Source organism: Lepidochelys olivacea (genome assembly GCF_965140295.1).
Source record: "Lepidochelys olivacea isolate rLepOli2 genome assembly, chromosome: 1".
In the NCBI taxonomy this organism is placed as follows: Eukaryota; Metazoa; Chordata; order Testudines; family Cheloniidae; genus Lepidochelys; species Lepidochelys olivacea.
In genome coordinates this window covers 40,098,953-40,113,629 of record NC_140411.1, presented here as the reverse complement: position 1 = coordinate 40,113,629, position 14,677 = coordinate 40,098,953, and the positions used below count along the sequence as shown (strand labels likewise).

General features: G+C 44.8%; 1 protein-coding gene across 1 annotated transcript in view; it reads right to left on the bottom strand.

The window, feature by feature from the left end:
• FDX1 (ferredoxin 1) overlaps window positions 1-14,677 on the bottom strand; it is a gene marked incomplete at its 5' end in the record, with an annotated part of 53,285 nt that overhangs the window by 3,685 nt on the left and 34,923 nt on the right. Inside the window, one exon of the mRNA XM_084630944.1 lies at window positions 8,274-8,403. Within this exon, the coding sequence (XP_084487070.1) occupies window positions 8,274-8,403 (130 nt within the window). The remainder of the gene's footprint in view (window positions 1-8,273; window positions 8,404-14,677) is intronic.

Below are 14,677 nucleotides of genomic sequence, written 5' to 3'. Positions count from 1 at the left end.
CAGGAACACTGGATAGTCTTTTCAGGAGCAGGAGCCTGGGTGCTACCAATGGAACAAGAGCTTACCAAAACACGTTCAGAGGAAACCTGCTCTCTTCCACAAGAGTCTTGTTTATCCAGATCAAAAAAGGTCTTACTAGACAAGCCCATGAGAAGAGCTATTTAGGAGAGCTTCTTTTGCCTCTGTATTCATTTAGAAAACAATCTGCAGATTGGATATTTTTCAGGGATATGCCCTTTCCCAGACAAAACAGAGACATCTGAGATCTATCACTAAGGGGCATAGCTGCCTCATAAAAGGGGCAATATTTAAGACTTAGCCATAAGGACTGAAGACCAGTATTGGATATAAGAAAAACAAAAACAAAAACCCTATGCTAACTATCTACACACTGATCTAAATATAATGTAACTAAGGGATAACTGAAGGTAGCCAAGTATGCAATAAATAGAAAAACTGCTCACAGTTCCATCTCGCAGCCATGACCTGTAGCAAGGTATTGAGGGAAGTTTGGCCCTCCCCTGCCCTTTATGCTCTTGAATGGGAGGGTGCAAGGGTACTCAGGGCACACACATGACCCCCTCCATGGACACTGCTAGCCAAAAGATTGCAATCTGAAGTGCATGGAGTATGTATGCAACTGAGGAAAAATACATATAAACAATCATCTGAAGAACTACAGATAGCCTCAAAAACTGGCTTCAGTATTTAGACTTTCAGTTGTGCTTTTACTCAATTAGGTTGGCTTTTACTCTTTATTTAAAAAGCTAAGTTTGGAAAACAAAACAGGTAGTTCATCTCTAATAATAAAATATGAAAGTAAAACACCATTTCAGCTGCTGATAAGCACTACTGAAAGCCTAGTTGGCTAGTAGTTTTAATTTTGAAACCTGAGATGGGGGGAGAAGCAGAGCATCAAGAAAATTCCTAAAACCTTTTAAAAGTAACACCCCCCCCCAATAATTAGCAAGGTACCCCAAATGTAAGAGTTTGGCTTGTAATTATAGCTAGAAGTTCTAGTGCCAAAATTGCAAGAGCAAAAAGGTGCATTTCTTTACGTAACAATGGTTATAAATAATTGAAAATAATTTAAAAATATATGCATAGAAGCAGAACTTCAGATAAAGAGGACATGAAGTTATGTATTCAGTGGTGTTTGGTAGAGCTATAGAGCAGTTTTCCTCTGCATACAAAGGAGTTTGATGATGCAAACCTCTCCCATCCATCTGTGATTACCTGTAATGATTTCCAGGGTCAGTTGTGCTATTAATACATATTTTCTCTTTACACCTCAGCAGTATAACGGAGAAAGAAAGCATAGAAAGCAAGGAATTCTGGGTTATATGTGACAGTGAAGGAAGGCAGTGGGTTGAATAGCTCAGATCCTAAGGTTGGAAAAAGGAAAGGAAAGGTGATGGAGTGAATTTGATCTGGAAAATAATTGATACAATTATGTAGGGTTAATAATGACATTAAAAATATAGGGAAGGATTAAGACAAAAACAGTAGACAGGCAAGGAAATTTTAAAAAAAATACATGATTTAAGAAACTGAAGAGTAAACAGGCAAGGGATTAAAAAGAAAAAAAAAATTAAGATGTGCATCTAACATTACCTCAAAACATTTTGCTTGACTGTTGCCCTTCTATTCTCTCTCAATCAGTGTACAATACACAGGCACAGCAATGCCCATGCATTGCACATTGCAAGCTCAAGGCCTCAGACTATAAGCTTTTCATGGCATGGGCCATATCACCCTATGTGTTTGCACAGTACCAAGCACAGTGATCCTGATTGGGGTTTGTGGGCAATGCCGTAACTCCTCACTTAACGTTGTAGTTATGTTCCTGAAAAATGCTACTTTAAGCGAAACTATGTTAAGCGAATCCAATTTCCCCATAAGAATTAATGTAAATTGGGGGGGAGGGGGAGGAGGGGAGGGTTTAGGTTCCAGGGAAATTTTTTTTCCCAGACAAAAGACTATACCTTAACACACACAGAGTATAAGTTTTAAACAAACAACTTAATACTGTACACAGCAAATGATTGTGAAGCTTGGTTGAGGTGGTGAAGTCAGAGGGTGGGATATTTCCCAGGGAATGCCTTACTGCTAAATGATGAACTAGCTCTCAGCTGAGCCCTCAAGGGTTAACACATCGTTGTTAAGGTAGCCTCACACTCTACAAGGCAGCATGAATGGAAGGAGGGGAGACAGTGACACACGCTGTGTGTGTGTGTGTGTGTGTGTGTGTGTGTGTGTGTGTGTGTGTGTGTGTGTGTGTGTGTGTGTGTGTGTGTGTGTGTGTGAGTGAGTGAGTGAGTGAGAGAGAGACGCGCATTGCCCCTTTCGGTATGCTGACCCCACTCTAAGTACACTGCCTTTTTAAGCAGATCAGCAAGTTGAGACAGCAGCTGCTGCCAGCAAGCTCCCTCCATCCTGAGACTTGTCTTGTCTGCCCCCTGCTCTGTGGGGATAAGGTACAGAAGTGGGGGGAGGGAAGGGGGACATCCTGACATCAGCACCCCTCTTCCCCCCCACTCTGCACAGCAAGCAGGAGGCTCCCAGGAGCAGTTCCAAGGCAGAGGGGCAGGACAGCACAGGGCAGTGGGGGGAGGGACAGCCGAACTGCCCGGCAATTCATAGCCTGCTGGGCAGCTGCCGCACAGGGAACTTAGGGGAGCTAATAGGGGGCTGCCGGTCCATCCTAGTTCCAAGCCTCCACCAACTAGCTCCAATGGGCTGCTCTTTCTGCAAGCAGTGGACAAAGCAGGCAGCTGCCAAACAACGTTATATGCCCAACTTTAAACGAGCATGTTCTCTAATTGATCAGCAATGTAACAACGAAACAACGTTAACCAGGACGACTTTAAGTGAGGAGTTACTGTACTGCAACAGAACTCATATCAGTTTCACTTAAGGACTGAGGGGAAACACACACCTATAAAAATAGCATTTAATATTCTTATTTAAGCATTTCATTATGTTCTTCCTGTAATTTAGCAATACCATTAGCAAGATAATTTTCAAGTTCATTCACAATTAAAGGCATTTATTAAGACACCACTTTTTTTTTTTTTTAGAGAGACTAAGTGACACCTGACATGTCAAAAAAGTTACCTCCAGCATCATTTTAGACCAATAAAAACATCAATTTTACCTGTGCAACCTTCCACGTAGGACCATGTCACGGTTCCTCCCCCACTCTGAACTCTAGGGTACAGATGTGGGGACCTGCATGAAAAACCTCCTAAGCTTATCTTTACCAGCTTAGGTCAAAACTTCCCCAAGGTACAAAATATTACACCTTGGACTGGCCGCTACCACCACCAAACTAATACTGGTTACTGGGGAAGAGCTGTTTGGACGCGTCCTTCCCCCCAAAATACTTCCCAAAACCTTGCACCCCACTTCCTGGACAAGGTTTGGTAAAAAGCCTCACCAATTTGCTTAGGTGACTACAGATCCAGACCCTTGGATCTTAAGAACAATGAACAATCCTCCCAACACTTGCACCCCCCTTTTCCTGGGAAATGTTGGATAAAAAGCCTCACCAATTTGCATAGGTGACCACAGACCCAAACCCTTGGATCTGAGAACAATGAAAAAGCATTCAGTGTTTTACAAGAAGACTTTTAATAAAAAATAGAAGTAAATAGAAATAAAGAAATCCCCCCTGTAAAATCAGGATGGTAGATATCTTACAGGGTAATTAGATTCAAAAACATAGAGAACCCCTCTAGGCAAAACCTTAAGTAACAAAAAAGATACACAGACAGAAATAGTTATTCTATTCAGCACAATTCTTTTCTCAGCCATTTAAAGAAATCATAATCTAACACGTACCTAGCTAGATTACTTACTAAAAGTTCTAAGACTCCATTCCTGTTCTGTCCCTGGCCAAGACGACTACAGACAGACACAGACCCTTTGTTTCTCTCCCTCCTCCCAGCTTTTGAAAGTATCTTGTCTCCTCATTGGTCATTTTGGTCAGGTGCCAGCGAGGTTACCTTTAGCTTCTTAACCCTTTACAGGTGAGAGGAGCTTTCCCCTGGCCAGGAGGGATTTCAAAGGGGTTTACCCTTCCCTTTATATTTATGACAGACCAACATTAACTTTATTCACACTGCATCTATTTCAGATATACTGATTTTTGCAGCGCCAAGCTATAGACAGTCTCTGACTTTAGCTTAGTTTCACTGGACCAAAAGTAACTAACTCCACCAAAACAGTCCTTGCCACCAATTACAGTAACTCTGATGCTAAGATTCACTAACTCAGTTCATTTACTCATTACATGGGAAATCCAGCTCCAATTACTAGAGCAATGATACAGAACCAGCAAAGATATTCAAAGGAGCCAGACATTCATTAGCACAACAAATCATTCTGCTATCTTAATAAAAATATCCTGCAAATTATTCTCTCCCTTTTGGTTTGCTGGAACAAAAGAAAGATTTTTTTTTTAAATGAAAAAAACTTTTGTTTAGGAAAAAGACTCCCATTTAAGGATGATTTTATGGACTGGTTTCGTGAAGAGACAGAACAGGTAAATTAATGAGTTCTATTAATTTAATTTTGAAAGACAACACAGGTGAAATTTAACCCTCATATCAATGGAATATCAGTATATCCCTGGAGGTGAATTGCACTTCAGAGAAATGGGCTCATAATGACAATCAGAAGAGGATGGCATCCTTTCCCATGCTTTACTGAGGTAGCTAGAGCAAACAAGGGGGGCAATACGAAGACACTTGTTCTTCACTTCCAACTAGATGAATATATTATAATACTCAAGGTTAAAGATTAACACCAACTAGTAACTTTATTTTGAATTTGAGAGACTATAACAACTTTAGGAAGATTCATCCTCAAAAATCCACATGGTGGGTTAAATCAGCAATGTTCTTTATAGTAAATAAAAACAACCAGGCTAAATGTCCTTCTCAGTCTAATGTTACTTATTTGACAATCTTCACTAGAGGGCAGTAGCGAGCAGTGAAAAAATACACAAGATACACAGTTGTGGGGGTAGGGCAGAGGTGGGCAAACTGCGGCCTGTGGGATCGTTCTGCCCGGCCCCTGAGCTCCTGGCCCGGAAGGCTAGCCCCCTGCCCCCCCCGCTGCCTCCTCTCCCCCGCAGCCTCAGCTCACTGCGCCGCTGGCACCAGCTCCTGGGGCAGCGCAGCTGCAGAGCCCGGCCTGACCCGGTGCTCGGTGCTGCGCAGTGCGTGCCGCCAGCCACCGGTGCTCCAGGCAGCATAGTAAGGAGGCAGGGAGGGGGGTGTGGATAGAGGTCAGGGGCTGGGGGTGTGGATAGGGGTCAGGGTGGTCAGAGGGCGGGAAACAGGGGGGTTGAATGGGGGCAGAAGAAGGAGTGCCAGGGGCAGCCAGGAAGGGTGGGGGTTGGATGGGGCAGGAGTCCCAGAGGGGCTGGGTCATACCTAGGTGTTTGGGGAGGCAGCGCCTTCCCTAACCAGCCCTCCATACAATTTCTGAAACCTGATGCAGCCCTCAGGCCAAAAAGTTTGCCCACCCCTGGGGTAGGGGGTCAGAGAAGCCAAGAAGAAACCAGATGAAGCTCTGATTACTGGTCTAATGCTTTAGATGAAGAATTGTAGTGGTCTCATGTGGCTCCTGGCCTAGAGAATCACCTTTAACTCTGACAGGTTTCAGAGTAGCAGCCGTGTTAGTCTATATCCGCAAAAATGCATCCGATGAAGTGAGCTGTAGCTCACGAAAGCTTATGCTCAAATAAATTGGTTAGTCTCTAAGGTGCCACAAGTACTCCTTTTCTTTAACTCTGAGAACATCATAGGTGTCTGCTTTAAACAGGGATATAATTTAAGATATAAATTGATCTCAGGTTGGTTGCAAGTTCTTTGGGACAGGGACGGTTTGTCTGTACGGTGCACAGCATAACAGAGCCCCAATCTGATGGGTACACTGTAATGAAAATATTTAACAGTTTTCTCATTAAGTTCCTCTATCAATTCTTTTAGTGTCTTTGTGAATGGTTCAAACAATTATCTTTAACCAAATATATTTCCCTTGCTGAAACTTTCCCAGTCTAGAGATTCACCTGCGAAGAAAACCCATGCATAATATTATCCTAGCAAAGTTAGCAGGCTTTTCTCTTTACCTAACAATTGTATCGCCGTAACAGGCCAGACAACCTATAGCAAATGCAATAGAGACATAAAAGTTCTTTCCTATTGTTGGTCTGGTTAGCCATAAAAAGCCACCCTCTTGAGCAGACCATAGCATCCTTGGCCAGAGAAGCAATAGCTAAGACAGGTAAACTGATGAAGTATAGCTTGCTTTAGAAACTCTGAAACTTCACCATCTTGCTTCCTCTCATTCAGATTTTTTTTTTTTATTTAAACTGCCTGAGCTATCTGTTTGGCATTCTGCTCCTTAGTCATTAAAAGAACATTGCTCTAAAGCCTTAAATAAAAGGTGGTTAAATCAAAAACATATGGTCTTGGAACATTCTTTCCGGAGTCTGTTCCCCGGATAGCTCTGGCCCAGAGTCTAAAGTACCTCTTTCTCAATGGAGGAAGTAAACAGAGATGGTAAGGGTGAAGTAACTATGTTTAACAGTCTTACATTTTCTTCATCCTTTCTTTTTAATTTTCTGTTTAGGGAAGGGGATGGGGAGGAGGATGAAGGAAAGGAAGCAAAAACAACTCTCTCATAGCTTAATGTCTTAGTTAGGAGACAAATCCTAGAAACAAATAGCAATTAAAAAAAATATTTGGCTGACCAAAAGCCAGGCAGAGGGTGAGGAAATGTCTCTGACTAATTCAGAAGTCCCATTGATTGCAGGGAGGAAGGATGCTTGAATTAGACCCACCTCTCTGCAGCGTCAAAAAACTGTTTTGGGATACATCCAAAGCCCACTGGGAGGGAGCGGGAGGAGAAAACAAAAACAACAAAAAAAAAATCAATGGAAAGATTCCCAAAGACATCAATGGGCTCTGGATCAGGCCTTTTGTGAGGCCCACCTCAGATAGAATTAGGCCTTTAAAACCATTAAATGAAGTGCTTGTCTACCTTGTTCTCCTGTCTTTGAGTCTTCACAAGGAAAAGCTGATCATATAACAGCCTTTGACAGTTGGGAAAATGTATTCATATGTGTAGAGCCCTGTGCAGATATAAATTTATATCTGCAAGAATCGGAGGGCTCTCCTGAGAACTGCAGTGGTGAAAGGAGAATGTGGGGCCACTGCTCTCAGGAGCCAGCACACCCCTGCCTGCAGCCCTGACCCTGTCCCTTCCACGCAGTTGTCTGCGTCTCCTGTCTGGGGGCATGAGTGCCACTTGAACACAAGAGTGCCATCAGGGACAGCTGCCAGCGAGCCTGGTGCCCGTCCCAGTGGGCGGGACTGGGGTGCTACAGCTGCTGGCATGGGGCACTGGTCATGGCCCCCTGTTCTGCTCCTTTCATTGGTGCGGATCCTGGGAGAGCCCTGCAGCTCCGCCGATACCGATTTATATCCGCAGATTTAAATTTGTATGCGTGCAGGGCTCCACATATATGGAGGTAGGGGGAGAGGAGTTGATTTGCAGCTTCTCTAGAATAGCTCTTTAAGGGGTAGTTGTCTCCCTCAATGGGTAGTACACAATTCCTCGGTGTGGGTGAGTGACTGAACCCCATATGTTGAGCACAAAACTTTTTTTTAAAACTCCCTTGGGCTTTTTGAAGCACTGTATTAAAGAGTGCTTGTCTGTGTTCACCTGAATGCTATAACAGACTAACACTAGAAAAGGTTAACAGGAAAAGGTTTTCGGCAGACAAAGAAACTTGCTTAAAACTAAACAACAATCAAATATTTTTTGCTTTTGCTTTTATAGATGGCTGCTAATTACCTGTTCCAAAATGGCAACATGGTGTTGTTCAGAACCTCTACAGACAAAGTTAATATGGTCCAGAAAAGCAGAAGAAAGAATATAAACAGGAGAGCAGTAGCAGAACTACTAGTAGGATGCTTTGTTTATACTGAGCTACATGACAGCTCTGTGCAAGATCATCTGTACGCTGAAAGGATACTACTGAGGACTGGCAAACAGTCTTTAGTTTGGCACAGGTGCCACCTATGTAGTAAACTTCAGCTAACAAAGAAAATCTAACCTACTATTCCTTTCTATGTAATAGATCCCAACTATTTATTCTCATTTGATTAAGTTATTCTAGCAACATTTAAATCATTCCTGCCCCTTTCTCCATCCCTTTCTTTCAGCCCGCTGGCATACTTGAAAAGTCTGTGCCTTACGTTTCTGTCAGTCCATAGGCTAGGTCCAGCATGTCCATCTCCTCATCAGTAATTGCATCTAATTTCTCAAATATGTGATCTTCAAAGATTAAGTGGCAAGTGGAGCAGGCCAATGTTCCTTCACATGCACCTGGAAGACAGACAAAAGTTTAATAGAAATACTGAGTTTTATATAAAAAGAAAAGGAGTACTTGTGCCACTTTAGAGACTAACAAATTTATTTGAGCATAAGCTTTCTTGAGCTACAGCTCATGCTCAAATAAATTGGTTAGTCTCTAAGGTGCCACAAGTACTCCTTTTCTTTTTCCGAATACAGACTAACACAGCTGCTACTCTGAAACCTGAGTTTTATATTCTAGCAGAGGTTCATGGGTTCATCTGCACTCACTGCCTCTCCCTCCTCTGAGCAGCCAGGTCTGGATGCAGAGCGGGGCCTCTCTTGCTTTCATTCACCCACTGAATTGGAAGACTACATCTGCCACTGCATTATAGCACAATTTCAGTAGAATCCCTTACTAAACAATGAACTACTTGTTAATAAAAGTCAACCACTGAGTAATAAGAAACGTTAAAGTGCCAAGATATGACATGCTATTTATTTCCAACAAATTCTTGTGTTAATCAGAAGTCTTATTAGGCAGCATAGAGAGCATTACTTGATCCATCCATTTTTTCCTCAGACATCACAAGCCACATGTACAAATATATTTACTGTAGTTTTGTTGAATTTATGTATCCAGTGTGAAAAGAAGAAACTGAACTATAAGGCAGGGCTAAAGAATAAGAAGTACCCTATCACAGGAATGTGAATGTTACTTAAACGACTTAAAAATGTGTGATATTTAGATCTTATTTCAAATATATAAAGGGCTTGAAAAATTCACTCAGGGCCCACCAGCCCAAAGAATAAGCCTAGTAACCAGAATGCTTCCAACACCAATATTGTCGAGGCCCTCAAAGCAAAACCCATTTTGATAATTAAGTCCCTCTGGTAATGTCTTTCCACATTGAATCAGTATCTCCTGGACTTGCCAAGAACAGTCCCCATCCATGGTACTCCAGACAAAAATCCATGCAGCCAGATGCTACAGTTTCAGGTCTGGATGGATTATCTGACTATGGTGCTGTGAAATCAAGTCCAGGCAGTCTAGGAGCTGAATGAATATCTGGAGCAGGTCTGTCAGCCAAAACTGCTGGGAATGAGTAGGGGAGCTATGAGGAGGATTGTGGCTCTGTATGGTTTAAACTATGAATAGTGCCCTGGGAAGATTGTTAGAAAGGCATATAGGAGGTCTTGACTCCATTACAGAAGGAAGGTTTTCAATGATAATCTTCTGGGCTCCTCCTATCCCCTCTGGAAGAAAGGTTCAGATTCTTGATATTCTCTTCAGTGCTAAACTGGTCTTTCACAGGAATTCCCTCCTTCCCCCCAACAATGGAATTAATCAGCTCTGTGATGGTTCACAAGTGACCCTTTATGATTGGTAACAGATTTTCTGCTCAAGAAGTCCACCAAATTGTTGTTGACTTCCAAGAGACGACCCTTGGAGTAATCCCATTTCAGTGGCACCATGTTTCACAGCTTGATGACTTCCAGTCAGAGGGATGATGAGCAGGCTCCTCTGTGCTTTTTTATGTAGTGCATCACAGATGTGTTGTCTGTCAGGATCTACACCAGGGAATTTCAAAGGACACTTGGGAATGCCATACACACTACCCTGATGCTTTGAGTTCCAGGACATTTTTGTGAAGTCCAATGTCTTCTGGGGGACCAGGTCCCTTGCATTGGATCAGGTGGGCTCCCCAGCCTGTGTGATACATCCACAATTAATGTCCTTATAAAGGAAGGGGCAGAGAACGGTACACCTCCTCGTATATTTTTGGGTTCTAGCTACCATCTCAGCTCTTCAATCACATGAGGTGGCACTAAGACCTTCTTATTCATCTTTCTCCAGGGAGTAGACTGACCTGAGCCAGAGTTGAAGGAGCAGGAGGTGGAGTCTGGTAAGGGACGTTTCATACATAAATACCGACGTATAGCCTAACACCCTAAGGAAGTCCGTACCATCATGGTCTGGTTTGATTTTATCTCAAGTAATAGTAATTGCACTAGCAGGAATCTGTCCTCAGGCAGATACACGCTTTCAGACCTGAAGACTCAATCATAGCTCCTATGAGCGCGATCGTCTGTGATGGGATATGAGAAGATATTTTGATAGTTCACCAGCAGGGCTAGTTGGGCTAACAGAGCGTGTGTGCACGAGCGCATATTCTAGACTTGCCACTGTCTCCTGCTGGAATCTGCCTCTGATCACCCAACCATCTAGAAAAGGATACGTAAGAATGCCCCTACTGCTCATGTGGGCCAGCACTATTGCTAAGAATTCTGTGAAGACTCAGAGCCATGGAGAGTCTACATGGCAGTACCTTGTACAGATATGATTTGGCCGCACTGTAAATATGAGGTACTTCCTCTGGCCCCGCTGTGAATATGAGGTACTTCCTTGTGTACCTCTCTCTGGTGGAGAGATATGTGGAAATATGCATCCTGTAAGTCAACAGGAATGACTCAATCTTGAGCCTGAAGAGAGAAGTACCCTCCTGAATCAGAGGTAGCATATGTATTTGTTCAGTCCTACCCATGTCTTAGATATAGGACAAAGACACTTTCTTCTTTGGGATAAGGAAATACCAGGAGTAGCAGCCTCTTCCCCTATATTCCTGAGGTACTTCCTCTGTGGCACCTAGAGGAAGCAATGAGGAGGCCACTTCTTTTTGTGATGAGCTTGTGAGAAGAGGATGGAAATGAATGGGGTAGCCCTGGATGAGGATATCCACCAGCTGCTTGTCAGCTGTGATAGTAGTCCAAGTCTGGTGGAAGGGGGCAAGGTGGTGGTAAGTGCTAAAATGGCTCTCAACATTCCTACCAAACCTGTCACCTCCTTTGTGACCAAAGGAGCACAAAAGAAATGGGGTCTCCTGGAATACTGGGGCCTTTTCCTCTCAGGTACATGGGCTGTAAACACTGGGAGTAGGACTGTGTCCTCTGCTGAAATTGGGTTTTATTTGGCTTTTACATGTGTGTAGATTCCCAAGGAATGTAGAATGGACTGAGAGGCTTTTAGTGAATGGAGCACTTCATCTGTTCTGCTTCTAAAGAGCTCCATCCCTTTAAAGGGCAAGTCCTCTATGGTGGCTTGACCTCTTTTGAGATGCCTGATGCTAGCAGCAATGAGGATCTTCTAATTTTGATGGCTGTAACCATGGCCCATGAGGCAGCATCATATGCATCCTTGGCTGTTTGTAACACTGCTCTGGCCACCATCTGACCCTTCTTTGTAATCTTTCTATCCACAATTCCACAGGAGAACAGGGAGGAACTGAAAGGGAGTGACTCTTTCCTAGATGAAGTAGCTGTATGTTGCAAACAGGGCCTGATAGGTTGCAATGCAGATCTGCAACAAAGTGGAGGAATGTGCCTTGCGCCTGAAGATATCCAGTTTTTTAATCTTTTTTTATTTTAGGGTGCCCTTCGTGGAGCACCTTGTACTGCCAACACCAGAGACTCTAGATTTAAGCCAGCACAGAAGTGTTTAAAACCCTCTGGAAGGAGCTGGTAACTTTTTCCATTTGTTTACATGTGCCAAACAGAGTGGCCGGGGCCTGACTCAGTCCCTTCGCTGGCTCAAGTATGCAGTACACAGGGACAAAGGCAGGTGACAGGATCCCTTGTTGATCAGCAGGGCAATCATGCCAGGGTTCATAGAACTCAGTATGCCAAATAGCTTGTGGGACTTAACTTGTATCACCATTGTTTCAGTGTTTATTATTATTTGTGAGAGACATGAAGAAGCCGTGGATGGCTGGTTTAAAAGAGATGAAATCGGTGTTCCAGAGACAGCGGCGTGGATGGTGAGGGAGGGGAGAGAGATGTGCGGTTAGGAATGGTGGCATGAGGGAGAGGAGATGGTGGCAGGGACAGTTGTGGGAGATGGAGAAGATGGCCATAGTGGGACAGCCAACATTGGGGCAAACATTACCAAAGGAAGGAGGTGGCCAAGGGCCTCAGATTTAGAACTGGAGATCCTGGTATGCCTGGAAGTGATCAGCTGTTGGTACTGGAGCCAATAGCACTGCCTCCATTTCATATAGTGACAATGTTGATGGAGGTTTCTGCTGTCCCTCTGTTGCCTGCTCCTGGAGGCTGACGTCAAGCTTTGGTGTGGATGGGCTGGCTAACTATGCTGCTGGAAAGCAAGATCTGCTCCAGAACTTACATGATGATAGTTTGCAATCAGGCCAAAATGGCCAAGAAGGTGTGCTGTAAGGGTACTGGGTCAGGTTGCAGATGGCTGATCCAGTGCTGCTCAAGTCTCACTTGAGGGTCCCTGGAACCCTCCCTGGGGATGCTCTCCCAAAGGTAGAGAAAAGGGATCCCTATCCACTGTGGTAAAATTGGTGAGACGTATCCTTCCTCAAACAGGGGGGTTGGAGAGTGATACAGCCTCAGTGCCAGCTGCAGATTCTGGTGTAGATGATGCATCTGGCTCCTTTACAGCAACGTTATGATTTGATAAACCGATCTACAACTTATGAATTGTGTTTGATCAGATGAAATTATGCAGTTGTTACCATGAAAACTGCTGTGTCATATATGACCTCTGTCTTTGTGTATCCATCACTGTGGAAAAATATTTTAGCACAACTCCCAGGCCTGGGATAATAGCCAATTGTTAAAGACCTATCAGTATCTGGGGCAAACACTTCTCTCCAACTTATCAGCAGGGAGGAGATAGCGGAAAGAATGGAAATTCCCCAAGAAGGACAAAGAGATGGGGGTGACAAAGCAGGAGGTTATAAACAAACTTAGGAGGGAAGACTGGGACCCATAAGGGAACAGACCAGCCAAGGAAAGAAAAGAATATGTTGGAGAGAGGCTCCATGTTTCAGAACCCATGTCAGGCATTGCCCGGTTAGGACACTGGACAGCCCCAGATGACTCTGACCCCGCCCAAAAAGTACTCTGAAGCTATGACAATACTGAGGTAGGGTCCAGGGAAATGTGTATTGGATTTATTATTTTTGTACAGATCTCTTTATTTCTCATGCTATTAAAGAAAGAATAGCGTTGTAGAATCCTGTGCAAAGTGTTAGCATGTTTCATGTGTTACACTATTCATATGCCCCTTAAAGTAGTAAACTGTGGACTTCTACCACCATATGCTGGAGTTCTGTGGAAGGATGTGTTTAAGCTATGGGAAGAGTCTGGGAGTCAGCACTGACTCTAGGGCAGAGGTGGGCCACATCTGACCCGCGGGACTGTCCTGCCCGGCCCCTGAGCTCCTGGCCGGGGAGGCTAGTCGCCGGCTCCTCCCCCGCTGTTGCCCCTCTCCCGCAGCCATGTGGGCAGTGCTCTGGGCTGCGTGCTCCTGCCGGGCAGAGCGGTAGCGTGTCTATCTCTGGCTGGGCAGCGTGGCTGCCAGACATGCCGCTCTGAGTGGCATGGTAAGGCGGCCAGGTGGTTGGGATAAGGGGAAGGGGGCAGTTGGATAGGGCACAGGGGCGGTCAGGGGACGGGGAACAGAGGGCGGTTGGATAGGGCAGAGGTTCTGGGGGCGGGCAGGAGACAGGGAGTGAGGTTCCATTAGGGGTGGGGGGGGTCCTTGGAGGTGGCAGTCAGGGGACAAGGAGCAGGTTGGGGGAGGGGAGGGTTGGATGGGGCAGTCACGGGGGCAGCGGCCAGCCTGTTTGGGGAGGCACAGCCTTCTCTACCCGACCCTCCATACAGGTTTGCGTCCCGATGTGGCCCTTGGGCCAAAAGTTTGCCCACCCCTGCTCTAGGGGCTGGGAAGCTGTAGCAAGTGGTTGCAACTCTCAGGAGGGAAAAGTGCCAAACAATCTGCACCCTGAAAGCATGCCTAGATGCCTCAAGATGGGGACAATGCTTGGTTCCTGTTCAGACTCCAAAGGCTTAAAATACCCAAGGATTCAGTTGTTGGATCCCCTCACAGTACTCTGATGAGGGGCCAAACTGAGGCACTTGCCCAGACCTGTAACAGATGCATCTCAGGCCCTTGATGGGTACAGTCACCAATATCAGTACCCAGGTTGGCACACGATCTTCTTCCTTGCACGGTGCATGTTCAGACTGCAAGCCAGGGAGGATGTGTCTCTGAATGAGTAATGCTTAGAGTCCTCCTTGCAGGACCGTCCTGCATGGTACCTGGAGCCAAGCTTATACTCCATCTGGCCTCATCTCTCAAAGCTGCCCTCTGGTGTCAGGGGCACAGGTGCCAGAACTGCCACTGTTGGCTCAGAGGCTGCCAGTACTTTCTCTGATGCCTTTTTCTCTCTAGATCCGGGAGTATGGTGTCCACTTAAAGGAGTGCTGGCTGATTAGATGT